This window comes from Mirounga angustirostris, unplaced genomic scaffold (genome assembly GCF_029215605.1).
Source record: "Mirounga angustirostris isolate CCGP_5_RB_7025 unplaced genomic scaffold, mMirAng1.0.hap1 SCAF_17, whole genome shotgun sequence".
Lineage (NCBI taxonomy): Eukaryota > Metazoa > Chordata > Mammalia > Carnivora > Phocidae > Mirounga > Mirounga angustirostris.
Window position 1 is genome coordinate 9,159,856 of NW_026991725.1, and position 25,506 is coordinate 9,185,361.

At 38.2% G+C, this 25,506-nt stretch overlaps 1 protein-coding gene across 3 annotated transcripts in view; it reads right to left on the reverse strand.

The window, feature by feature from the left end:
* Positions 1 to 25,506, reverse strand: part of CCT6B (chaperonin containing TCP1 subunit 6B) — a 34,000-nt gene that overhangs the window by 8,001 nt on the left and 493 nt on the right. For 2 of the 3 annotated variants that reach the window (XM_054510942.2, XM_045889396.3), the window contains exons 2-10: positions 23,846 to 23,909; positions 23,154 to 23,288; positions 18,723 to 18,896; positions 16,702 to 16,805; positions 11,826 to 11,985; positions 9,474 to 9,556; positions 8,590 to 8,686; positions 8,141 to 8,288; positions 1,176 to 1,309 (exon numbers count right to left, since the gene is read on the reverse strand). In XM_054510942.2, the coding sequence (XP_054366917.1) occupies positions 1,176 to 1,309; positions 8,141 to 8,288; positions 8,590 to 8,686; positions 9,474 to 9,556; positions 11,826 to 11,985; positions 16,702 to 16,805; positions 18,723 to 18,896; positions 23,154 to 23,288; positions 23,846 to 23,909 (1,099 nt within the window). Of the gene's footprint in view, positions 1 to 1,175; positions 1,310 to 8,140; positions 8,289 to 8,589; positions 8,687 to 9,473; positions 9,557 to 11,825; positions 11,986 to 12,323; positions 12,435 to 16,701; positions 16,806 to 18,722; positions 18,897 to 23,153; positions 23,289 to 23,845; positions 23,910 to 25,506 lie in introns of all 3 variants that reach the window. The other variant, XM_045889397.3, reaches the window with a different exon arrangement.

Below are 25,506 nucleotides of genomic sequence, written 5' to 3' on the forward strand. Positions count from 1 at the left end.
TGGGATCAAGTCCTACATCAGGCTCCTTGCTCAGCAGGGAGCCTGCTTCTCCTTCTCCCTCTGCCCCTCTCCCCTGCTTGCGTGCTTACACTTGGGCTCTCACCTGCGCTCACTCGCTCTCTCTCTCTCGTGCCCTCTCTCAAATAAGTAAAATCTTTAAAAAATAATTTAAAAAATGGAAAATCAGTAGAATGGTATTATTTCTTCTCGTCCCTTCAGCCACACATTTTCTAGCTTTTCCCAGGCACCTGTTAAAGGAACCCTACATATTTTCAGGATCTTTGCGTCCCTCCCCTCATCAACATGAGGAGAGTCCTGACCTGTGGCAACAGGAATGGAGATAACAGCACTCCAAACCAGGTTTATTTCCAAGTAGTACCAAACCAACAGCTGATAAGTAAAAAGGAACCACCACTGTACACCAGGCTTACCAGTTTGTGTCAACTACTGGATCATCACTTACTGACTTTGCTGTTTCAGGCAAAGAGAAAAATAGATCTCCAATTCTCAAAGATTCCATAAATTATGAATAATTTTAAAGCAATTAACAAAGAGACTTTGTTAGCACTGTTCTTAGTATTTTAATTCACAGTAATAACGTCTTTGACATGGTCTTCTGTGTTTCTAAGTGGTTCACAACCAGATTAAGGCAAACAACTACCATTCCTTTTAATGGTAGTTCTCTGTCCTTCTGTCGATACAGGGAACATCTGGTTTCTCTCCTTTTGTAGGTATTAAAATGAAAATGACAAAAGCACGCTCCTATTTGGCAGTGCCAAACAGCCTGAAGTTCTCGTTAACCACAATTTAAAGTGATGATAATACTTTGGATACCACCACCAAGATAAAATCTACCCCAAAGTCTAGTTAAATTTTAAGTTCTAAACTTTTTCATTATGATTAATCATGAACCATTTTTGAAGGAAATTTCCAGACTTACTTCAACTTTTGGTGCTCAGGGATAAGCAAAGGGGTAATTTAGTTATATCATGGAACTCTGACAAAGATTCTGAGCTATTATCCAAAGGTTTCCCTGCTTTATCTGTAATGTATCTTAAAACTGTGTGGGGAAATGCAAATAAAAACTCTTTCTACTCTGTTAGATAATGTGGACAATTTATAATCCAACACCCTTGTGTCCAGCCAGTGTTCTTTGGCCATTAGGATAGTTGTACCTTAGGAATAATGAGCAGGGCATCAGCAAAAGCTTGGACTCCAAGACGAGCTCTTCCTTTTATACTGTGCTTGTAATTAACAAGAGCTTCCGCTATTGCCACTTCAACTGCACCTGCTCCTGGAACCACACAGCCTATTGAAGGGAAAAGATTTGGCAAGGCATGCCAGATAAAACACCAGAGAAAAAAATACTTAGCTATTCAAGTGTGTTAAATTATACCGCCAACACCTAAAATATGCTTAAATATATACAGAAATAAAGTAGGTTGCATAGTTCAGTGGTTACTCAGATGCCTTATGAAGCATCCTGAAGTTACACACCATTAAATAATTAGGCATGGTACAGACTGGCTACAAGCAGCTTATCTCATTGAAGAGTAGACATTTCTTCCACCTTCATCTTATTCCTTTATGACTACATTTATTTTTTTATTTTATTTTTTAAGATTTTATTTATTTATTTGACAGAGAGAGACACAGTGAGAGAGGGAACACAAGCAGGGGGAGTGGAAGAGGGAGAAGCAGGCTTCCGCTGAGCAGGGACCCCAATGCGGGGCTCGATCCCAGGACCCTGGGATCATGACCTGAGCCAAAGGCAGACGCTTAACGACTGAGCCACCCAGGTGCCCCCCTTTATGACTACATTTAAAAGGTAGTTATTTATAATTTTTGGGACAGGAAACTAATTGTAGCATCTGATTTGAAAAAAACTTTAGGCCAAGATAATGTGGCCACTGTTTTGGTATAGAATTCTTGGGACTTATTATAGTATCTGTTTTCTGTACTGAAGCAAAACCCAAACTGTTACCTGAGGAAAAAATATAGGTGTTCTTATTATTCTAAGGTAAAAGCTCTGGTTAAAAACATCAATTTTCAGGGCGCCTGGGTGGCTCAGTTGGTTAAGTGACTGCCTTCGCCTCAGGTCATGATCCTGGAGTCCCGGGATCGAGTCCCACATCGGGCTCCCTGCTCAGCAGGGAGTCCGCTTCTCCCTCTGACCCTCCCTCCTCTCATGTGCTCTCTCTCATTCTCTCTCTCTCAAATAAATAAATAAAATCTTTAAAAAAAAAAAAAAACATCAATTTTCAGAGCGCCTGGGTGGCTCAGTCGTTAAGTGTCTGCCTTCGGCTCAGGTCATGGTCCCAAGGTCCTGGGATCGAGCCCCTCATCGGGCTCCCAGCTCAGCGGGAAGCCTGCTTCTCCCACTCCCTCTCCCCCTGCCTGTGTTCCCTCTCTCGCTGTTTCTCTGTCAAATAAATAAAAAATAAATAAATAAAATTTTTTTAAAAAACATCAATTTTCACAACAGGATATGACTTGGATACCTGCTGATATGGTTTTTATAAAGTTTATGACTCTCCTTTGAATCAACAAATTTGCTTTGGAATCACCTATCTTTAAAACAAAACAACACAAAAAGAATCTCTCCTTTATCCCACATCATTTTTTAATTACTTGCCTTTTCCTCTGCTTCCCTGTACAACATAACTGCTCAAAAGAGTTGTCTACCCAAAAGGTGATTGCATCCTTGCCTCCCATTCAGATTTTTTTTTTTAAGATTTTATTTATTTATTTGAGAGAGAGAGAATGAGACAGAGCGAGTACATGAGAGGGGGGAGGGTCAGAGGGAGAAGCAGACTCCCTGCCGAGCAGGGAGCCCGATGCGGGACTCGATCCAGGGACTCCAGGATCATGACCTGAGCCGAAGGCAGTCGCTCAACCAACTGAGCCACCCAGGTGCCCCCATTCAGATTTTTAAAAAGTTCCTTGTGATATAACACTGTACGTTAATTATACCAGAATTAAAAAGTAATTTTAAAAAACTTTTTTAAGTTCGTTGTGAAATACTGAATATACACAGAAGAATATTTACATATACAAGGTATAAAGAATAAATGCACAAATAAATGTACTCATGTACCTCCCACCCACCTTAAGAAACAGACCAGTAGCTGTAAAAACTTCCCTGATCCCATTCTGCAAAAACACATCCAAATTTGTGGGATGTTACTAAAGCAATACCTAAAAAGAAACTTGTATCACTAAACACCTACATTAGAAAAGAAGAAAGGTCTCAAACTAATGACTTCAACTTCCACCTTAAGAACTAGAAAAGAGCAAGTGATACCTAATGTAATAATGAAAGAAAATAATAAAAATTGGATCAGTAATCAATGAAATAAACATGAACAATGTTAAAAATAGAATGAAAGGCAGAAATTAAAAAGGTAATTATCACTATAGATTCTGCAGACATTAAACGTATAATAGTAAGGGAATATTATGAACAACTTTATGCTAATAAATTTGAAAACTTAGATCAGGGATTAGCAAACTTTCTGCAGAAGACCAGATTTAAGTATTTTAGGCTCCATGGGCCATACCATCTCCTTTGTAACTATTCAACCCTGCCATTGTAGCACAAAAAGAGCCACAGGCAATACATAAATGAATGGGTATAGCTGTATCCCCATAAACTTCATTTATCAAAAACAGGCAGCAAACAGGATTTAGTTCATGGGCAGCAGTTTGATGTTCTCAGCAGATGAAACAGACAAATTTCTTGAAAGACACAAACTCAAAAAAAAAAAAAAAGATAACCTGAATAGCCCCGTATCTATTAAAAAGATTGATTATAGCTTAAATTTCTCCCATGAAGAAAACTGCAAGCCCAGATGGCTTTACTGGCGAATTCCACCAAACAGTAAAGAAAGAAGTAATACCAATTCTACACAACAATTCAACACTTTCAGAAAATTTAAGGGACAGAATGTTTTCTAACTCATTCTATGAGGTCAGCATTATTCTAACCGAAAAAAAAAAAAAACAGATAAAGGCATTATAAGCAAAAAATATATAAATACCCCTTATTTTAGCAAATCAAGTCCAACAATATACAGAAAGGACAATACACATAGCAGCATTACTCACAATAGCCAAAAGGTGAAGCGATCTAAGTTTCCATCAATGGATAAATGGATAAATAACAGATTATATATACATACAACGCAATGTTATTCAGCCTTAAAAAGCAGGGACATGGGCGCCTGGGTGGCTCAGTCGTTAAGCATCTGCCTGCGGCTCAGGTCATGATCCCAGGGTCCTGGAATCGAGTCCTGCATCAGGCTCCCTGCTTGGCAGGAAGCCTGCTTCTCCCTCTCCCACTCCCCCTGCTTGTGTTCCCTCTCTCGCTGTCTCTGTCAAATAAATAAAGTCTTTAAAAAAAAAAAAAAAAAGCAAGGACATTCTGACATATGCCACAACATGGATGAACCCTGAAAGACATTATGCTAAGTGAAATAAGCCAATCACCAAAAGACAAATACTGGATGATTCCACTCAAACAAGGTACATGGAGTAGTCAATTTCATAGAGACCGTAAGTGAATAGTGGTTTCCGGGAGATGGGAGGAGAGGGGAATGGAGAGTTATTGTTTAATGGCTATAGAGTTTCAGTACTGTAAGATGAAAAATGTTCTGGGTGCCTGGGTGGCTCAGTTGGTTAAGCGACTGCCTTCGGCTCAGGTCATGATCCTGGAGTCCCTGGATCGAGTCCCGCATCGGGCTCCCTGCTCAGCAGGGAGTCTGCTTCTCCCTCTGACCCTACCCCCTCTCATGTGCTCTCTCTCTCATTCTCTCCCTCTCAAACAAATAAATAAAGTCTTAAAAAAAAAAAAAAGGTGAAAAATGTTCTATTGATGGATGATGGTGACGGGTGCACAACAATGTGAAAGAATGTAACTTAATGCCACTGAATTGTAACACTTAAAAATGATTAAAATGACAAATTGTATATGTGTGTGTGTGTGTATATATATATATATATATACACACATAGCCACAATTTTATAAAAACTGTAATCTATTTTTAAAGAGGATAATACATCATAAGTAGGGTTTATCCCAAGAATGTAAGGTTGGCTGAACATTTGAAAATCAATGTAATTTACCACATTAATAATCTAACAGAGAAGAAACATATAATCACCTCAATAGATCACCAGAAAAGCAACTGGTAAAATCCAGCATCAGTCGTGATAAAAACTCTCAGTAAGAGAAGAGAACTTCCTCAATCTAACAGGATTTCTAGAAAAATCTACAGCCAAATATCATACATAATAGAGAAAGGCTAAATGTTGTCCCCCTATGATCAGGAGCAAGGAAAGGATGCCCAATCTTACCATTTTTTCAACAACGTATTGAAGTTTCTAACCCATGAAATAAAAAGAAAAAAGAAATAAAAAGTTATCCAGGGGCGCCTGGGTGGCTCAGTCGTTAAGCGTCTGCCTTTGGCTCAGGTCATGATCCCAGCATCCTGGGATCGAACCCCGCATCAGGCTCCCTGCTTGGCGGGAAGCCTGCTTCTCCCTCTCCCACTCCTCCTGCTTGTGTTCCCTCTCTCGCTGTTTCTCTCTCTGTCAAATAAATAAACAAAATCTTTAAAAAAAAAAAAAAAAGCTATCCAGATTGGAAAGGAAGAAGTAAAATTGTCTTTATTAGCAGACAACATGATCATTCATATAGACAATTCAATGAAATCTATAAAAAAGCTACTAGAATAGGTGAGTTAAACAAGGTTACAGAATTAAAGATCAATATACAAAAATCAACTGTATTTCTATGTCTTAACAACAACCAGAAATTGAAATTTTATTTTTTTAAAGATTTTATTTATTTATTTGACAGAGAGAGAGAGAGATCACAAGTAGGCAGAGAAGCAGGCAGAGAGAGAGAGTGGGAAGCAGGCTCCCTGCTGAGGAGAGAGCCCGATGCGGGGCTCAATCCCAGGACTCTGATATCATGACCTGAGCCAAAGGCAGACGCTTAACTGATTAAGCTACCCAGGTGCCCTAGAAATTGAAATTTTAAAAACATCATGTATAATAGGACCAAAATTCATGAACTACATAAATCTGAAAAAAGATATGCCACTAAAAATTATAAAATATTGCAGTAAAAAATATATATATGTATACATATATGTATACATATAGCTGAGATTGAGTCAAGAAGGCTCAAATAAATAAAAAACACCATGACTCAATATTAAGATATCAATTATTCCCAGAATGTTCTACAGATTCAGTGAAATTCCAACCAAAATCTCAAGTCTTTTTGGTAGAAATTGACAAGCTGATTCTAAAATTCACATGAGGGGCGCCTGGGTGGCTCAGTCGTTAAGCGTCTGCCTTCAGCTCAGGTCATGATCCCAGGGTCCTGGGATCGAGCCCCGCATCAGGCTCCCTGCTCCGCGGGAAGCCTGCTTCTCCCTCTCCCACTCCCCCTGCTTGTGCTCTCTCTCTCACTGTGTCTCTCTCTGTCAAATAAATAAATAAAATCTTTAAAAAAATAAATAAATAAAATAAAATAAAATTCACATGAAAATGCAGAAAAGATTTTAAATAACCAAAATAACTTGAAAAAGAGCAAAATGAGAGGATTAACACTGCTGATTTCAAGACTTATCATAAAGTTACAATAATCAGGACAGTATATTAACATTGAGATAGACATATCAATGGAACAGAATAAGAACCCAGAAATAGAACCACACAATCATGGACAATTGATTTTCAGTGAAAAGTTTCAATGGCAACTTAACTCCCTGGTTAAAGAAGAATCTTTTCAACAAATGTAGCCGGAACAATTTGATCAAAGAATATTAAGGTATACCTTAGGTGTATACCTAAGAGTTGATTTGCTGGGTCATGTAATAACTCTTGTGTTTAACTTGTTAAGGAACTCCCTACCAGCAATGCTGACAGCTCCAATTTCTCCATATCCTTGCCAACATTTACTATTGTCCAGCTTTTTGATTTATAGCCATCATAACAGTTGTGAAATGGTATCTATGGTTTTAATTTTCATTTTCCTAATGACTAATTATGTTGAGGATCTTTTCATGTGCTTATTATTCTTTTTTCTTTTTAAGATTATTTATTTATTTATTTATTTAACAGAGAGAGACACAGTGAGAGAGGGAATACAAGCAGGGGGAGTGGGAGAGGGAGAAGCAGGCTTCCCGCAGAGCAGAGAGCCCGATGCGGGGCTCGATCCCAGGACCCTGGGATCATGACCTAAGCTGAAGGCAGACTCTTAACGACTGAGCCACCCAGGCGCCCCTATTATTCTATTTTAAATGTGTGTTTTTTATTGAATTACCTATTCCAACTCCTTTTAGAAGGAAGTTGGTTTATAAATTATCAATAAATAATACATGCTAATATTCTTTCCTAATCTTTCTTAAAATTACACTGCACCTAAGGTAATGGAATGAGTTCTAAGCTGTAAAGTCTTTTCGTGGTTTTAAAAACAAATTTCTTTTTTTCTCTCTCTCTCTTTTTTAAGTAGGCTCCACACCCAGCATGGAGCCCAACTTGGGCCTGAACTCACAACCCTCAGATTGAGACCTGAGCTGAGTTCAAGAGTCAGACGCTTAACTGACTGAGCCACCCAGGAGCCCCAATGGTTTTAAAAATAAATTTCTAAAAATTAAAAAATGATACTATAGCATTAACTTAAGTGCTTTTTCATTTCATAAACAGATGTTAATTAAAAGGGCAGCATACTGGGGCACCTGGGTGGCTCAGTCGAGTAAGCATCTGACTTCGCCTCAGTCCTGGGATCAAGCTCCAAGTCAGGCTCCCTGCTCAGCTTACAAGTCTGCTTGTCCCTCTCCTCCTCTGCTCCTTCCCCCACTTGTTCTCACACACTCTCTCTCAAATAAATAAATAAATAAATAAATAAATAAATAAATAAATAAAATCTAACCAAAAAAAAAGTGCAGCATACTTATTAAGAATATTCCATGGAAAAATCTTCACAATCTAAACTATAAATTATCCAAAATGAAGTGAGAGAATAATAATCATCCATATCTTTTAAAATACTATATATATTTATGATAGATTTATTACTACTTTAAAAATACATAAGGTTCATGTCCATCACAACAAAGAGCCTACCATCTTCAATGGCATTTTTGATGGCACGAAGTCCATCCCTGATAGCGTCCTTGATCTGTGTGAGAGTATGCTTATTCGGTCCTTTAACCAACAAGGTGACAGAACGAGGGTTAACACAGGCCTCGATAAAAGTGAACTTTTCTTCACCCTAGAGGATAATCCAAGAAAATATAACTCTAATACTTAATGTTATTATGAAATGAAGACCCAACTTACAATATTAGAATCCAATCTTCATGTGAATTTTTCTTATCAAACATAACTAAATATGTGTTAAAAGCAATTAAGTTATATTTGAACTCTCAACAAACATCCAGACAAATAAATTGTAAAATCTGTCCTGGGGATTATTCAGACATCAAAAGGTAAAAGCCTGAATTAAAAGATTTAGTATTAAAAAAAAAAGGTTTACTCTTCACTTTATAACCCCTGCCCACAGAGATACTCACTAATGTACACTCATGTACAAGACCAGCATGTCCCAAGCAATCTACATTAAGGTCTTCAAGAGAATTCACAGCCATTCCACCACAAGCAAGAGAGAGTCTGAAATGACATATGTCACCATAGCTTTTGTTATAGAAAGCACTAAAGACTTAATTTCTTAAAGGGGAAAAGATACCTAACATAGAAGACTGCATTGTCCCTGTGTTGTATTGTTTGTTTTGTTTTGTTTTGTTTTGTTTTTTATTTGAGAGAGAGAGAGTGAGAGAGAGCATGAGAGGAGAGAGGGTCAGAGGGAGAAGCAGACTCCCCACTGAGCAGGGAGCCAGATGCGGGACTCAATCCAGGGACTCCGGAATCATGACCTGAGCTGAAGGCAGTCGCTTAACCGACTGAGCCACCCAGGCGCCCTGTGTTGTATTGTTTTTAAAATCTGTTTTAAGAAGGGGCGCCTGGGTGGCTCAGTGGGTTAAGCAGCTGCCTTCAGTTCAGGTCATGATCCCAGGTCCTGGGATTGAGTCCCATATCGGGCTCCCTGCTCAGTGGGGAGTCTGCTTCTCCCTCTGCCCCTCCCCACTGCTCATGCTCTCTCTCTCTCAAATAAATAAATAAAATCTTAAAAAAAAAAATCCTGAGTGCTCTGCCCATTCATCCTTTAAAAAAAAATGTTTTAAGATAAAAACCTTCTTTGTACTTCAACAAAGTTCTGAGGTAGGTTAACAGTCTTGATTTTTGATACTTCCATTATTTATTGAAATTAAAAACAACATTTGGAATCTGTATGCTATTTTGCTCAACAATGTTTACATATAAGCTAAAAGGAATACCATGGGATCATTTCAATTTTATCTGTTAAAAAAACAGGATACATAATAATCGGCAAGCTCACCTTTCCATATTTCTTCTTTTTGCTCTGCGAAGAGCTACTATGCCATGTTTTGCAAGAGCATCTAAGGAAAGTGGGTCAATTCCCTAAAATCAAATTAGCATAAAAGTTATAAGCACATCTTAAGCCAGTAGTTCTCAAACTTTGATATCAGCACTGCTTCACATTCTTAAAAATTATTAAGAACCCAAAAAAGCTTTTGTTTATCTGACCTGTATCTATATTTGTCATATTATAAATTAAAATTGAGAAATTTTTAAAATATAATCCATTCAAAATAATAAACCCATTTTATGTTAACATAAATAACATCTTTTTTTTAAGATTTTATTTATTTATTTGACATAGAGAGACACAGCAAGAGAGGGAACACAAGCAGGGAGAGTGGGAGAGGGAGAAGCAGGCTTCCTGCGGAGCAAGAAGCCCGATGCGGGGCTCCATCCCAGGACCCTGGGATCATGACCTGAGCTGAAGGCAGACGCTTAATGACTGAGCCACCCAGGCGCCCCCTTAAATAATATCTTTTAAGTGAAAATTTACTATACCTTCCTAAACAAAAAAATGTATAGCTTAAAGTAATGGTACTGTTTCACATTTCTGATATCTTTTTAATGTCTGTCTTAATAGAAGACATCTAGATTCTCATACCTGCTTCTGCATTCAATTTGGTGTGATATGTTGTTGGGTTAAAGTATATTAAAACTTGGACTCAAACAAATATGTATTGGAAAATGGATGAATATTTTAATAGTATTTTCAGATAAATGTGGATATTCTTCTTTGATACTATATCAAAACTGAATAAATGATAGTTTCTTAAAGGTTAGTGTCAATGTGAAATATAGAACCTATCAATAAACTTTTCATACTCTTTCATATTAAAATCCATTTGCCTATCTTACACTCTGAATGTATTATTTACCCATGCATGACTTTATTAAATCATACATTTTTTTAGTCATTTAGAAAACAGCAGTTCACTATGTTAAGCAGAGCTTCCAAATGTTGATACATTTCATCGGTATACAATATCAAAAATATCACATTTGCTAATATCATCACTAATATTATCAGAAAAGTCCCTTAAGCATTAGAAAGTGGTCAAGTTCACAGCAGCAGATACAAGCTTTCCAAAATTTTAATTTTGGCTTGAAAGCTCAAATTTATTGGCAACAAATACTGTCAGTTGTTTTCCTTGGAAGTGACAGAACCGCTTCTTCCTTTTTGAGAAAAGCCTGCCAAATACCCATGTCTACATAATTTTCTGTCAGTTATTCTTCTTTTTTTTTTTAAAGTAATCTCTTTGCCCAAAATGGGGCTTGTACTCACAACCCCAAGATCAAGAGTTACATGCTCTACTGAATGAGCCAGCCAGGCACCCCTGCCAGTCATTCTTCAAAGTAAAAATGGCAGTTCATGAAAAAAGTGGCTAGTTCAGTTTGCAACTCAATTATACAAGAATTTTCCCTCAAGACAACCATATTTTAAAAAAAATTTTTTTGAGTGATCGTGAGCAGGGGGGGCGGTGCATGGGGGCCAGGGGGGTGGGCACTGGGGTGGGCAGAGGGAGAGGAAAGAGAGAATCCCAAGCAGACTCCATGTTCAGCTCAGCACAGAGCCTGACATGGGGCTCGATCTCACAACCATGAGATCATGATCTGAGCCAAAAACAAGAGTGGGACGCTTAACAAAATGAGCTACCCAGATGCGCCCAAGACAACCATATTTTGATATGCAGATTTCACACTCTGTCACACAGCATTATAGAAGGATGCATATTTAATCAAAATTTAATTAATAAGTTTTACCACTTCAAGATATTCTCCAGTGAGGGGGGTGCCTGGGTGGCTCAGTCAGTTGGGCGTCTGACTTGATTTCAGCTCAGGTCATGATCTCATGGTCATGGGATTGAGCCCCATGTCGGGCTCCACACTCAGTAGCCAGCCTACTTGGGATTCTCCCTCTCCCTCTGCCCCTCCCCCCGTTCACACGCACACTCTCTCTCAAATAAATAAATCTTTAAAAAAAAAAAGATATTTTCAAATGAAACTGCCTTTTTTTTAAAACTGCAAGTATGTGATAGTGTGGCAATAAAGAATATAATGACTAATAGTACAGTTTGGCGTTACTGCTTTGATTTGTACTGAGGTATCAGCAGCTTTACCTAGCACTACTTTCACATGATCATTGCAAATGTGGACACAATGTCAAAGGCATTATTATGATTATGAAAATAATTCTAACCTCAAAGACTCCTTGAAATGGTCTTTAGGACTCCTAGGAATCCACAGACCACACTGCAAGAAATGCTGAAAAACATTTACAAATAGTTAAAATCTGAACTTTCTTTCTCACCTTTTGATTAATGACAACAAATCCTTTATTGGACTGAGCACAGACTCTGTCTTTCAGGTCTATTATTTTTTGTACTCTATCTTCAATAAATTTTCTTTCAGCTTTTACCAATTTCTCTTTCTCTTCAGCAGTCTTATAAAAGAAACCAGAGCTCACCTCTCTAAAAGATTAATAAAAACAAGCTAGTAAAGACAGAAGAAAAAGGAGGGAAAGGTAGGAGTTTACAGTAAACATTTGGGAGGGAAGAAAGAGGTTAAAAAACACTTTTAGGGCGCACCTGGGTGGCTTAGTTGGTTAAGCGTCCCACCCTTAATTTTTGCTCAGATCATGATCTCAGGGTCATGAGATAGAGCCTTGTGTGTGCTTAAGATTCATTCCCTCTATCTCTCTCTCTCTCTGCCCTTTCCCCACCTCTCTTTCTCGAAATCAATTAATTAAAATTAAAAACACTTTTAGAAAATATAATTTCAAAATTTACAAAGAGTAACTGCCACATACGTTTTTTCATATTCTAGTGACACATTGCAAGTAAGGATAAATGCATCTTCCACTCGCTTCTTCATATCTGGATGACGGGCACCATGATCCAAAACTAATCCTCTGATCAATCTATTAAAAATATGTAATGTTTCTTACTTGGAATATACACTCTAAATTTATTATAAAATAAGGATTGTATTCTTAAAATGTTAATAGATCGGACACACATTGTTTCCTTGCACCAACTTTAAGCCTAACAGATAATTAGTAAAATTGGAAAAGAAAATCTACTTCAATGCAATTTCACTGAAGTCACAATGAAAAGTCAACCCAGAATTATTCTCTAAATTATGTGGCTCAAACATATGACACAGCTGGTCAAGTAATGAAAGGTAGGCACACAATGAGTTTCTTAGGAACATTTGTTCAAAATAATTATATGCAACAACCAAAAACTGTTAACCTAAATGTCTAACAATAGGGCATTGTTCAGCAAATAAATGACCCAACTATTTGGTGGTCATGAAAACTATATAATGACAGGGAAAATTATTTGCAGAGGTAGCTGATAAACACAGAACAACAAACTACCTATAAAGCATGATTATAACTATTCTTTTAAAAAATAAGCACCTTGGTATTAGCAAGAAAAAAATGAAAGGAACCTAGAGTAAAGTTATGCTTGGGCAGTAGGAATACAGATAATTTGGGGGTGGGAGAGGCTTTTTTCCTGTTTTCCAAATTTTCTTTCAAGAGTAAATATTTTTATAACATTTAAAACTTCATTTATACCCAATTAGGGAATGGTATTTCTACTTATGAATCTTTTATAGCCAGGATTTGTTCTACATTAAAGTAAAGAAATGATTTTTTAAATAAACATGATTATAAGGAAGTTTTCAAAATTTTAATCTAACTACAAAATTTAATCTAATCACTCCAACTTCTAACTGAAAATGAAGATATTTAGGAAGAAACAAGCTAATGATATGTTCAATATTCATCACTCTTCAAGTCTCCACTCTTTCCCTCTCTCCCTCTCAGCAAATGACCTTGCTGCTTTGAGAAAATACAAACACTGTCCCATCACTACCTCCACCAATCCACCTGCACTTGAACCTAAACCTCTATTCCTATGAATGCACTGTCCATGCTCCTCTGCATGTGTGTACTCTACTCCATTTCTCCTCTCTGCTCCAGCATTGCCCCCATCCCCCTACCGCCATCAATTCCTCCTGCCTCCAGGAACATTCTCGTCAGGATACAGACTTGCCATGATAATTCCCATCTTTAAAACAAAGAATGCTTCTCCTTCAAGTCCCTTCCCATACTCCCTTCTAGCAACTGCCCCATTTCTCTGCTAACCTTGGAGTGGTGTAAGCTTGCATCCTCACTTCTTCCCTAACCCTTCTCTCTGGAGCCCACCTTCAGTCTGACTTTCATACCCACTCCTTTATTGAATCAGTTCTCATTAAAGCCACCAAAAACATTAAATGCTTTCCATATCTAATGGTCAATTTTCAATCCACAACTTGTTCAAAGTTTCAGCAGCATATGACATAGTTGATTATTCTCCCTTTGAAACATTTTCCTATCTTAGCTTCTGGGCCACTACCTTCTCCTGGTTTTCCTCCTACCAGTGACCACTCCTCTTCAGTCTCCTGTGATAAATCCTCCTTGTCTTCTCAATTTCTAAACATCAGAGTTTCCAGGGCTCAACTTTAAACATCCTCTTTTTTTTTTTTAAGATTTTATTTATTTTGAGAGAGCGAGTGAGCGAGAGAACATGAGCAGGAGGAGGGGTAGAGGGACAGTAAACTTTCTCTTCTATCTATATTCACCTCCCAGATGATCTCATTACCTCTCACAGGCTTTAAGTCACCTATGCACGGATAACTCCCAAATATATTTCCAGGTCACACCTCTGTTCTAAACTCCAGACACACCTCTCCAACTCCCGACTCAGCATCTCCACATGGATGCCTAATAGGCATCTAAAACATAACATTTCCCAAACTAAACTCTTGATTTATTTCCCCAAATCTTTTCCTCCCAGTCTTTTCCATCCCAAGAAATGGTACTTCTGCTTTTCCAGCTGCTCCACGCAAAAACCCAGGAGACATCCTTCCTCTTTATCTGTCACATTCTACGTTGAACCATCAATAAATCCTATTTCTCCTTCTTCTAAGTATACCCTGATCTAAACTGTTTTCATCCCTCACCTGAATTACAACAGATTCCTGACTGGCCTCCAGCTTCTGCCCTTGCACTGGGATGTGCCCTGCTCCACAGTGCATTTTCCCCACAACAACCAGAGAGATCCTTCTGAAATATCAATCAAGAACTGCTTTGCCCTCAGCAATGGCAGACTAATTTGGACCAACCTTACCACCAAAAGCAACTAAGAATTCTGGGTTAAAAACAAAAACCCTGGGGCACCTGGGTGGCTCAGTCAGTTAAGCATCCAACTCAAGATTTCAGCTCAGGTCATCATCTTAGGGTTTTGAGATTGAGTCCTGCATCAGGCTCCATGCTGGGCGTGGAGCCTACTTAAGATCTTTCTCCTTCTCCCTCTGCACCCGACCCCCACTGGCTCGTGCACACACACACACACACTCTCAAAAAAAAAAAATAAATAAATAAAGCCCAACAAAAACACAACCTTAAAAACAGTAAAGAAAACATGAACTCCAAGGGGTAAGAAAAGAACTGCAGGTACTCTTATCCTAAAGTCATTAGACAACTCAGGAAAATTTGAACTTTGTTTTCAACAACCTCACAATGAGAAGGGGACAGAATTAAAAGCTCGGGGCTCATCCAAGGTAGAAGGTCTAATAGGAGACACTTTTCCCAGTAAGTAGGAACCCCAAAGGGGAACATACTCAGGGTATAAACCAGAAGGATGAACTAGAAGCAATCAGCCCTTATACCCAACAGCAGTTAGAATTAACTGGAAAGGAGAGCCTGGGTGGCTCAGTCGGTTAGGCAGCCAACTCTTGATTTCAGCTCAGGTCCTGATCTCAGGGTCCTGGGATAGAGCCCTGCGTTGGGCTCCACACTCAGCAGGGAGTCTGCTTAAGAATTCTGTCTCTCCCTCTCCCTCCTCCCCTCCCCCCACTCACATGTGTGCTCTTTCTCTCTAAAATAAATAAATTTTTAGAAAAAAAAAGAATTAGCTGGATATTAAAAACAAACAAACAAACAAAAAGCCCTCAAGCTGTGGATTTAATTTAAAGTATTCCCTGGGGTGCCTGGGGGCTCAGTTGGCTAAGCGCCTGGACTCTTAATCTCAGCTCAGGCCCTGATCTCAGGGTCATGAGTTCAAGCCCCACATTGAGGTGGGCATGGAGAGTCTTAAAAAAAATAATAATAAAAAATAAAAAATAGGGCGCCTGGGTGGCTCAGTTGGTTAAGCAACTGCCTTCGGCTCAGGTCATGATCCTGGAGTCCCTGGATCGAGTCCCGCATCGGGCTCCCTGCTCGGCAGGGAGCCTGCTTCTCCCTCTGACCCTCCCCCGTCTCATGTACTCTCTCTCATTCTCGCTCTCTCAAATAAATAAATAAATCTTTTAAAAAAAATAAATAAAATTAAAAAAATTAAAAATAAAAAATAAAGTATTCCCTTGGCTCCTTGCAGAAGCAAATTCAAATTCTCTGTGCAAAAAAGGACCTTCATCCTAGGTCTCACATTATTTCTACAAATACTTTTTTCAAACACAATGAATGGCACATATAGAAACAAAACACAGAGAGAACCAGCAAAATATAATAAACACCAGAAATAGACAAGCCAAAACTTCAAATATTGTAATTATCAGATATGAACTATATGTGTAAACATATAAGGCAGGTTTATAAAGATCTGCAGGGAATAGGACGCCATAAAAAGTGCCATGGCAGATTTAAGAAAAACCAAATAAAACTTCAAGAAATAGGTAAATAAAGATGCCCACAAACACACACATATTAGCACTTATGTATTTATTACCTCCCTCAACTAGAAAATAATCTTCTTGGAGAAAGAAATTGTTTTGTTTACTCTTCATGACTGGCTCAGGGTAAGTATTCAATTAATATATGTTTTGCTTGTTTGTTTGTTTATTTGACAGAGAGAGACACAGCGAGAAAGGGAACACAAGCAGGGGGAGTGGGAGAGGGAGAAGCAGGCCTCCCCACTGAGCAGGGAGCCCGATGCGGGGCTCGATCCCAGGACCCCAGGATCATGACCTGAGCAGAAGGCAGATGTTTAACGACTGAGCCACCCAGGTGCCCCTCAATTAATATATGTTGAATTAATAGACTGATGTTGAATAAAAGTAAGGAAATTAATGAAAAAACATCTGAACTAAACCAAATATTCCAGAATCTATGTATTATCAAAGTTTATGTAATTTACTTTGTATCTGTTTCTGATTTATGCTTCATCTCCATGATTTCTACCATGAAGAGATCAATAGGATAACCTGGTCTTCTAACAGCCAAAACAGAATCCACAACAGCCTGAAAGAGAAGCAAATGAGAACAGTGAATTATTGTTCTACTAAAAGAAACCACTGGCCCAAGAAATCACCAGACTAAGCAGATAAAGGGCTTCAGGCCTCAAAATACAGGGCAAGGCCAAAAAAGGGCCACTTTGTCATGGACACCAGTAATAACCAATGCCAATGACTACCTTAGAACCTAAAGGAACTTCAGAGATCATCAGGCCCAAATCCTTCATTTTAAAGATAAGTAAACTCCAATAAAAGTTTAAGAAGTTACAGTCTTAGGGGCACCTGGGTGGCTCAGTTGGTAAAACATCCAACTCTTGATTTTAATTCAGGTCATGATCTCAGAGTCATGGGATCGAGCCCCGCATCGGGCTCTGCACTGGACGTGGAGCCTGCTTGGAATTCTCGCTTCCTCTCCCTCTGCCCCTCCCCCCCACCCCCACCCCCACTAGCTCACACTCTCTCTCCAAAAAAAAAAAAAGAAGAAGAAATAGTTACAGTCTTAAAACAAGGTCTAAAAGGCAGTAGCAGAGCCAGGACTAGAATTCAGTTATCTTCGAATGCCAAGCTACTACTCTTTCTACTACCAACACTACTCAAACTTTTCCACCGAAGAACTTATTAATGGAAAAGAAGGAAATGTAATGTAAGGTAAGAGCTAAAATTTGTTGGCTATACCAACATGAAATTTCTTAAGTTTTGTGTTTTATCATGAAAAGTTTCCACATCATGCCATAATATACATGTTTGTTTTAATGTGAAAGTAATGTTTTTCCCCAAAACTGCAAAGTAAAATTGACACTCTAGAAAAACATGTCTCACTTATTCTGCCACATATCCCCAGGGATATACAATTTGAGAAACATGGTACAATACATCCTACTGCTTAGCTCAGAAAGTAATATGAAAACAACTAATCACAGAAATTAAGTGCTACAGTATAACCATCCTAAAATATAAATAAAGCAAAAAACTATACCTTAGAAAACTTTCTGAGAAAACATGATATTTGGTTTTGGAGCCTAATAGGGAATATTGACAAAAACTACTGGATAATGAGAATATCAGTGTTTCTAGAACTCCAAAAGAGGATGGGGGCCTAGCCAGATAACATGAAGATTCTGGGTCACTTGATACATGTACTCCAACAGGAGAAAATACTGCAGTCTTTATTTGAACTCTGTTGAGTAAGAAATTGTCTGATCTTAATCTGATTTGCAAGTAGGTTTTCCTAGTGGTAAGGGGAATCGACCAGAAACAACTCAGGTGTTCCGTCCATTTGTCATTTATATCTCTCAAAAAGTAAATTAGCAAGAAAGCATTCTGAATTATATGTTAATGTCTTGTGACTTGGGTTATGAATTCATCATTCCTGATAAACCAATATATTCAAGTACAAAGCTGAGGAACAGTGATGATATCAAACTATAGCCACCTGATAAAAGCCTTCCCAAAATACCCAGTCTTGTGCTTATATTACATACATTTTACCTTTAGAAGTAAACAAAACAAATATGTATTTCCCAGATGTGAATATTATCTATCAGATTAATCATGCTTCATTAAAGTGGTAAGCTTAACCACTTCCCTATGTGTCACCTCACATAAAAACTATGGACCCCTAGGTTTAAGAGACCAGTACGTCACCCCAATGGCAACCACAAGGGATGATCCAAAGGCAGCCAAGCCCCTCCTAACTTTCATGGTAACTTAAAAGAAAGTTTAATATGACACTTTTGGAAAAAATTACACATATTGCTCTGACCAATCAAGTCTAGTCTTTAAGTAAGTCTATAAATGTTTGTCTTCCATATTTTATTTCACGTTCAAAAGAACCACGTGGCGGTTGATTATCTTATAGAAAAAAGAAAAATATCATCATGCATTAGTCTATACTCATTCTGAATGCAAAAGTTTAGTCACATACCTCTATTAACACATCAGCCAATTCAGCATGAACTTTAGTTTGTAGAGATGTTCTAGCCACATCTAAGAGGATTTCTCTTTTCATCTCTTTGTTAATTTTAACTTCTTCCAAAACTTCAAGTGCTTTTATCTTTGCAGCTTCAAATCCTTCAGCTATTATTCTAGGATGCAGGCCCTATTACATCAACATAAAACTAAAAATTATAAAGTAAGTCATCCAAAGTAAAAGTAACCATCTTCTCCTATTAACAGGTATATCCAGAAAAAGTAATATTACCTACATCAATGCCACTAAATATGTATATGTATATAATTTATAAAAGTAATTTTTCAGGGCTTCATATTTATTTTTTTAAAGATTTTTATTTATTTGTCAGAGAGACAGCGAGAGAGCACAAGCAGAGGGAGACACAGGCTCCCCGTTGAGCAAGGAGCCCAATGTGGGACTCAATCCCAGGACCCTGGGATCATGACCTGAGCCAAAGGCAGATGCTTAACTAACTGAGCCACCCAGGCATCCCATCAGTGCTTCATATTTAAAACAATCTCAAACTTACAGAAAAATTGTTAAGTCCAGTACAAAAAACTACAAAAGTCTTCTCTATTTCCAAAAATTAGGACACATTGTCATGTGGTACTCTTCTGAATGGGCACAAAAGAAAAGACTCCTTTTAATGCAGAGGAAAAGAACCAGCACTGATTTGGAGAAAAGCACAGATGGACACCACCTTCACCAAATGTTAACATCACAGTAATGGGACAAATAGGCATCATGTGCCTCCTGATACAATGCATTAAGAACACTAAAGCACTTCTATGGTATTTGTGCCAAAAGTTCATAACCTGGGCCTAATTACGATAAAAAAGTCAAATCCAAATTGAGGACTTTCTACAAAATAACTGGCCTATATTCTAAAAGTAGCAATGTCATAAAACACAAAATGACAGCTCAAGATTATTCCAATTTAAAGGAGACTAAAGGGATATGACAACTGAATGCAATGAATGAGCCTAGATTTTTTTCTGCTATAAAGGATACTGTTGGGAAAAATGATAAAACTGTAATAAAATCTGTAGGTTATTACTACTGCATTGTGTCAATGGTAATATTAATTTCCTGTTTTTTATCACTATTCTGTGATTACATAAGAGAATATCCTGGTTTTAAGAAATATACACTAGGGGTGCCTGGGTGGCTTAGTCGGTTGACCATCTGCCTTCAGCTCAGGTCATGATCCCAGGGTCCTGGGATTGAGCCCCACGTCAGGCTCCCTGTAGAGCGGGAAGCCTGCTTCTCCCTCTCCCTCTGCTGCTCTCCCTGCTTGTGCTCTCTGTCAAATAATAAAATCTTTATAAAAAAAAAAAGTATACACTAAAATATTTAGACAATCATGTCTGCAACTTACACCATTTAGAAAAATATATATACATATATATATATATATATATATATATATATATATATACACACACACCATATATATGCATATATCTGAGAGAGAAATGTTATTTTTTGGAATATTCCTGAACCTTTTCTCTAGGTCTGACATTATAACAAAATAATTTTTTTTTAAGATTTTATTTATTTATTTTATTTGACAGAGAGAGAGATAGCGAGAGCAGGAACACAAGCAGGGGGAGTGGGAGAGGGAGAAGCAGGCCTCCCGTGGAGCAGGGAGCCCAATGCGGGGCTCGATCCCAGGACCCTGTGATCATGACCTGAGCCAAAGGCAGACGCATAACGACTGAGCCACCCAGGCGCCCCCAAAATAATTTTTTTTTTAAATAGCATTGTTTATTCTGGAAAAATACATAAACTTATTGAAAGCTTGAACTAGGTCTAATTTATTCCCCTCCTCCATTCTTTTACATCAGTCCTACACTAATTTTTTTTTAAAGATTTTATTTATTTATTTGAGACAGAATGAGAGAGAGAGAGAGAGCACATGAGAGGGGGGAGGGTCAGAGGGAGAAGCAGACTCCCCGCCGAGCAGGGAGCCCGATGCGGGACTTGATCCAGGGACTCCAGGATCATGACCTGAGCCGAAGGCAGTCGCTTAACCGACTGAGCCACTCAGGCGCCCCCCTACAATAATTTTTTAAAGTTAACATTTATTGAGCATTTGAGCCAGGTACTAATCCAAAGGGCTTTACATGTATTATTTAATTCAATCCTCTCAACACTATGAAGTGGGTATTGTTATTTCTGTTTCACAATGAGTAAATAGAGGTTTATAGGGATAATGTAATTATCCTTAGATCACCTTAGGGATAATGTAATTATCCTTAGATCTAATGCCTTAGATCACCAGTATACTAAGAGGTGGAGCCAGGATTTAAACCTGCAAAGCCTGACTCTAGAGCCTGTGTTATGAACCATTTTCAAAACATTACCTCAGTCTAGGATCTCACAACTTCTCACCTGGACTACTAGGATCTCCCAGTCTTGACTCCCTTAAAACTGTCACCCAAATTTTTAAAATGTTAATCTGACCGTATCAGTCATTAATATGTTAACATGAACATTCTTCTTGGTTAGCATACTACGTGCCCTCTGTGATCTGGCTCCCATCTACTTCTCCAGGCTTTCATTACTGTCTACATCACTTTATTTTTTAAGATTTTATTTATTTATTTGAGAGAGAGCGCACATGAGTGTGGGGGAGGGGCGGAGAAAGCGGGAGCAGAAGACTCCCCACTGAACAGGGAGCCCGATGACCGGTGACTGACTGAGCCACCCAGGCGCCCCTGTCCACATCACTTTAAACTTTGCCAACACCAAAATGCTTGTAGCTTTACACACATACCACCTTGCTTCTCTTCTCTGTGCCTCTGCTCATGTTGTTCCTTCTGCCTGGAAGGTCATTCTCCTTACCCCTCTTTCATCTGGCTCACTCCCTCTCATCCTGAAGACTTAACCCAGGTCTTACTTCCTCCAGAAAATGCTTCCTAATTCAGGTTAGTTTAGGAAAGCCCTCCCTCCTCAGTGTTTCTATCATGTATTGTGCCTAGCTCTAGCACTGTACTGCCACAGTTCCATAATTATGTCAGTGTCTGTCAGCATTTCCCCCTTGCCAAACTTTTATCTACCTAACAAAACCCTAATTTTGTTTAGGTTATCTCTTCCTCCAGTCTTCAGAGGAAGCTACCCTCTCTAGCTAGCTCAAGGGGTGGATACTGATTAGATTAAGTCAATTCCCCGAAAACCGGTTATTGATTTAGGATGGACACAGATCTAAGTTGTCCCAATCATATTATAGAGGAAGGACTTATATTCCATAATTGGGCAAATGGTTCTCTCTTGTACTCTTCTGCTGAGTGTTACTAAAGGAAGCAGGTATTCCTAATTTCTTCTGACAGTCTTATAATCAGGATGGAAATAAGCCTTATAATGAAACAGCTCTGTAAATGGAGGCGCTAAGAGACAGAAAGAACCAGGGTACTTGATGACTAATAGAATTTTTTAATCGGGGCACCTAGGTGGCTCAGTCGTTAAGTGTCTGCCTTCGGCTCAGGTCATGATCCCAGAGTCCTGGGATCGAGCCCCGCATCGGGCTCCCTGCTCAGCTGGGAGTCGGCTTCTCCCTCTCCCTCTCCCCCTGCTTGTGTTCCCTCTTTCACTGTGTCTCTCTCTGCCAGGTAAATAAATAAAAATTAAAAAAAAAAAAAAAATTTTTTAATCAACCAACCTTGGATGTTCTGTCATGGGAGATAATTTATTGTTTAAATGATTTTTAATCAAATTTCTACTGCTTACAGCCAAAAGTACCTAAATGAGGTACGTTGCAGGTACTGAATTACTAGACAATTCCCAATACTAAATGAAACACAAAGAAGTAATAATTCTAGCACTTTGACCTAGTAATGCTTTGCTGAAATGGTCCTTGAAAGAAAGAAAACATTCAAATACTTAATCAGAGAAGACAGATAAGTAATGCCAAGAAAAGAATACAGATTGAACAAAGGCACTGAGGTAGAAATGGGTGTAGTGATTTCAGAGGTAGTGAGTAGAGTGGAGGAGTCTCACTAGAGTAGATGGTTTATAAGGAAAATAAAACTAGAAAGATAGGTAAATTCATAACGTGAAAACCTTCAATTATTTTTCTCCAGTTATTTTTTTTAAAAGGTGCATAATTTGGTTTCAACTTTATCAGTGGTATTTTCTTTTTTAGGCCATTATTCATGGGTAGATGGCTAATTTTTTACCTACTTATATATCTTAAATATTTCATTTTAAAAAGTGGGATATAATTCCAATGAAAGGCAGTATTTTGGCAAAAAAAGTTCATGACTATTTCCATTTATAATTGTCAAAAAGTATCTTGATAAAAATTACTTTTGCCCTCTAACATTAAACCATTTTACTAGTGAAAACAATTCCCCACTCAAAATAAAGTATCACATGAATGTGAATTCTGTAAAATGCTAATACCTCAGAAATGTAAAGATCAGCCTGTTTTAGTAACTCTCCAATAATTAGAACATTGGAAGTAGTACCATCTCCTGTAATGTCATCCTGGGCTGTTGCTACTTTTGCTATCAGGGAAGCTGTTGGGTGTTGAATTTGCTGGAAAAAGTAAGCAACAGATTAAAAGAGAGAATGAGATTTAAAAAAAAAAAAAAAATAGTCCAATGAAAACAAGATAACCTAAGGGCCAATAGTAAAATTAAAAAATGAACTTCATTCTACAAGTTCACAAATTCTTATTATCAATACTTAATGTCAATACCAAATTTTTTAAATTGAGAACTAATGAGGTTTGAACATTTTTAAGAGTCTTTGCTTTGGAATGCAATGACATTTCCAAAATAAGATCAAATCCTTTCATCTCTAAGATGAATATACTTATTAAAATTGCAAAGGATTTTTTTTTATATTTTCATATTACAAAGAACACAATTCAGTGTCTTTAAAAGATGTAACTAATTTGGAAGTATGTCTAAGCTATTACTTGGACTGTACAAAGATTTGAAAACAATCAAAATCATCTTTTATTAAGGTCTAACCCAACAAGTATTACTCATGACTGCAGTATTTAACTGACAGCCTTGGTTTAAAGATATACAATCTGTACTATGTTCTAGGTTTATTAAGATTTATTAAAGTCAGCAGCATCAGCTCACCATCTCATGGAGTAGTACACTGCCATCTTTGGTAAGTTTGATGTCACCTGCACCAGAAACAAGCCTGTTCACAAAACAGTGATGTATTAACCTCATATGGCAAGAGTCAAGCAAGACATTCTCAGTTTTTGCCACTCACTATCCTTAATATAAAGAACTGAGCTTCAAAACTTCCAAGTGCCATGGGGCAATACCATGGTAATCACCACCATGTGCAGCCTGAAGAATCACTTCTCCCCATATGGACTATGGTGATTTCATTCCAAATGGAGCATTTACAAGCTTAAGAGAAACTGGTGAGTAAAAAATAAATAAATAAATAAATAAACAAATAAAATAAAATAAATTTTTAAAAAAAGAGAAACTGGTGAGTTTTGAACAGAAGTTTGGTCAAAGAAGGATGCTTGGAAGTCTCAAACCACAGAATATAAAGTTCCTGCAGGCCTTTTATTTTGATAGAATGTACCATTCATTCACTCAACTTAGTTTCTTCCCTCATCCCTCACATCAAGTTCTGTTAACTCCACAACCTAAGTATTTCTTCAATATACCCCCTGCTCTCCATGTCCACTGTCCTTGACATCTCTAGCCTGGACTACTTAGACAGCATCCTGGTATCTCTGAATTTGAATCTACCCCTCACACTACATTCTTGCTTTCTTTCTTTCTTTCTAAGATTTTATTTATTTGACAGAGAGAGACAGCGAGAGAGGGAACACAAGCAGGGAGAGTGGGAGAGGGAGAAGCAGGCCTCCCGCTGAGCAGGGAGCCCAATGCGGGGCTTGATCCCAGGATCCTGGGATCATGACCTGAGCTGAAGGCAGAGGCTTAACCACTGAGCCACTCAGGCACCCCTATATTTATTTCTAAAAAGTAATGTGACTCAGTCAGCTCCCTGATCAAAAATCTTTCGACGAGTTTTATGTTCTCCATCACTTTCAAGGTAAAATCCGGACTATTTAGCAATGTAGTAGTTTACCTTTCCCAATCTGGCTTATGTCTATTTGCCCTGTGGCATCTACCAAATGAGATCTTGTGGGAAAATCTTGTGGTTCCCTTAATACATCATGTTTGTTTTCATTTCAGTTGGATTTACACCACTGGGCTTTCTTGTTCCTGAAGTTACTAGAGGGCCTTTACTCCCTTCTCCAACTGGTGAACTCTAACTTATCTTTCAAGACTCTGATCAAAAATCTGTTATCTGAGAGGCTTCTCCTTCTCCCTACTCCCATCAGTAATTAGTCCCTTTCCTCAATATAATTATATATAAATATAGATATATATAACCTTCATTTCTGTGTTCCCAGCATCCAGTTGGTATACAAGCGCCCTCTTTTACCGTTAATTTTAATTCTGCTCGTTCCTCTCAGAATGTATTTCTCCTCTTACACATTTTAGCCCTCTTTTCCTCACTCTTCTAAAGAAAATAGTGAAGCTAAGTAAATATATGCTGAAAGGGTGAATAGATAGGAAGAAGTGCAGGCACAGAGCGTTCAAGTAACTTGCCTAAGACGCAAGGCTAGAAGGTAACTTGGATTTGAACCCATGCCTGCCGGGCTCCAAGGCCTGTGTGCCCTTACCATTACAGCACACTGCCAAACGAAACCCAAACTATGGGCATACAGTCTCAAAGCGCAGGGGAGTTAAATGGCTTATGCTTG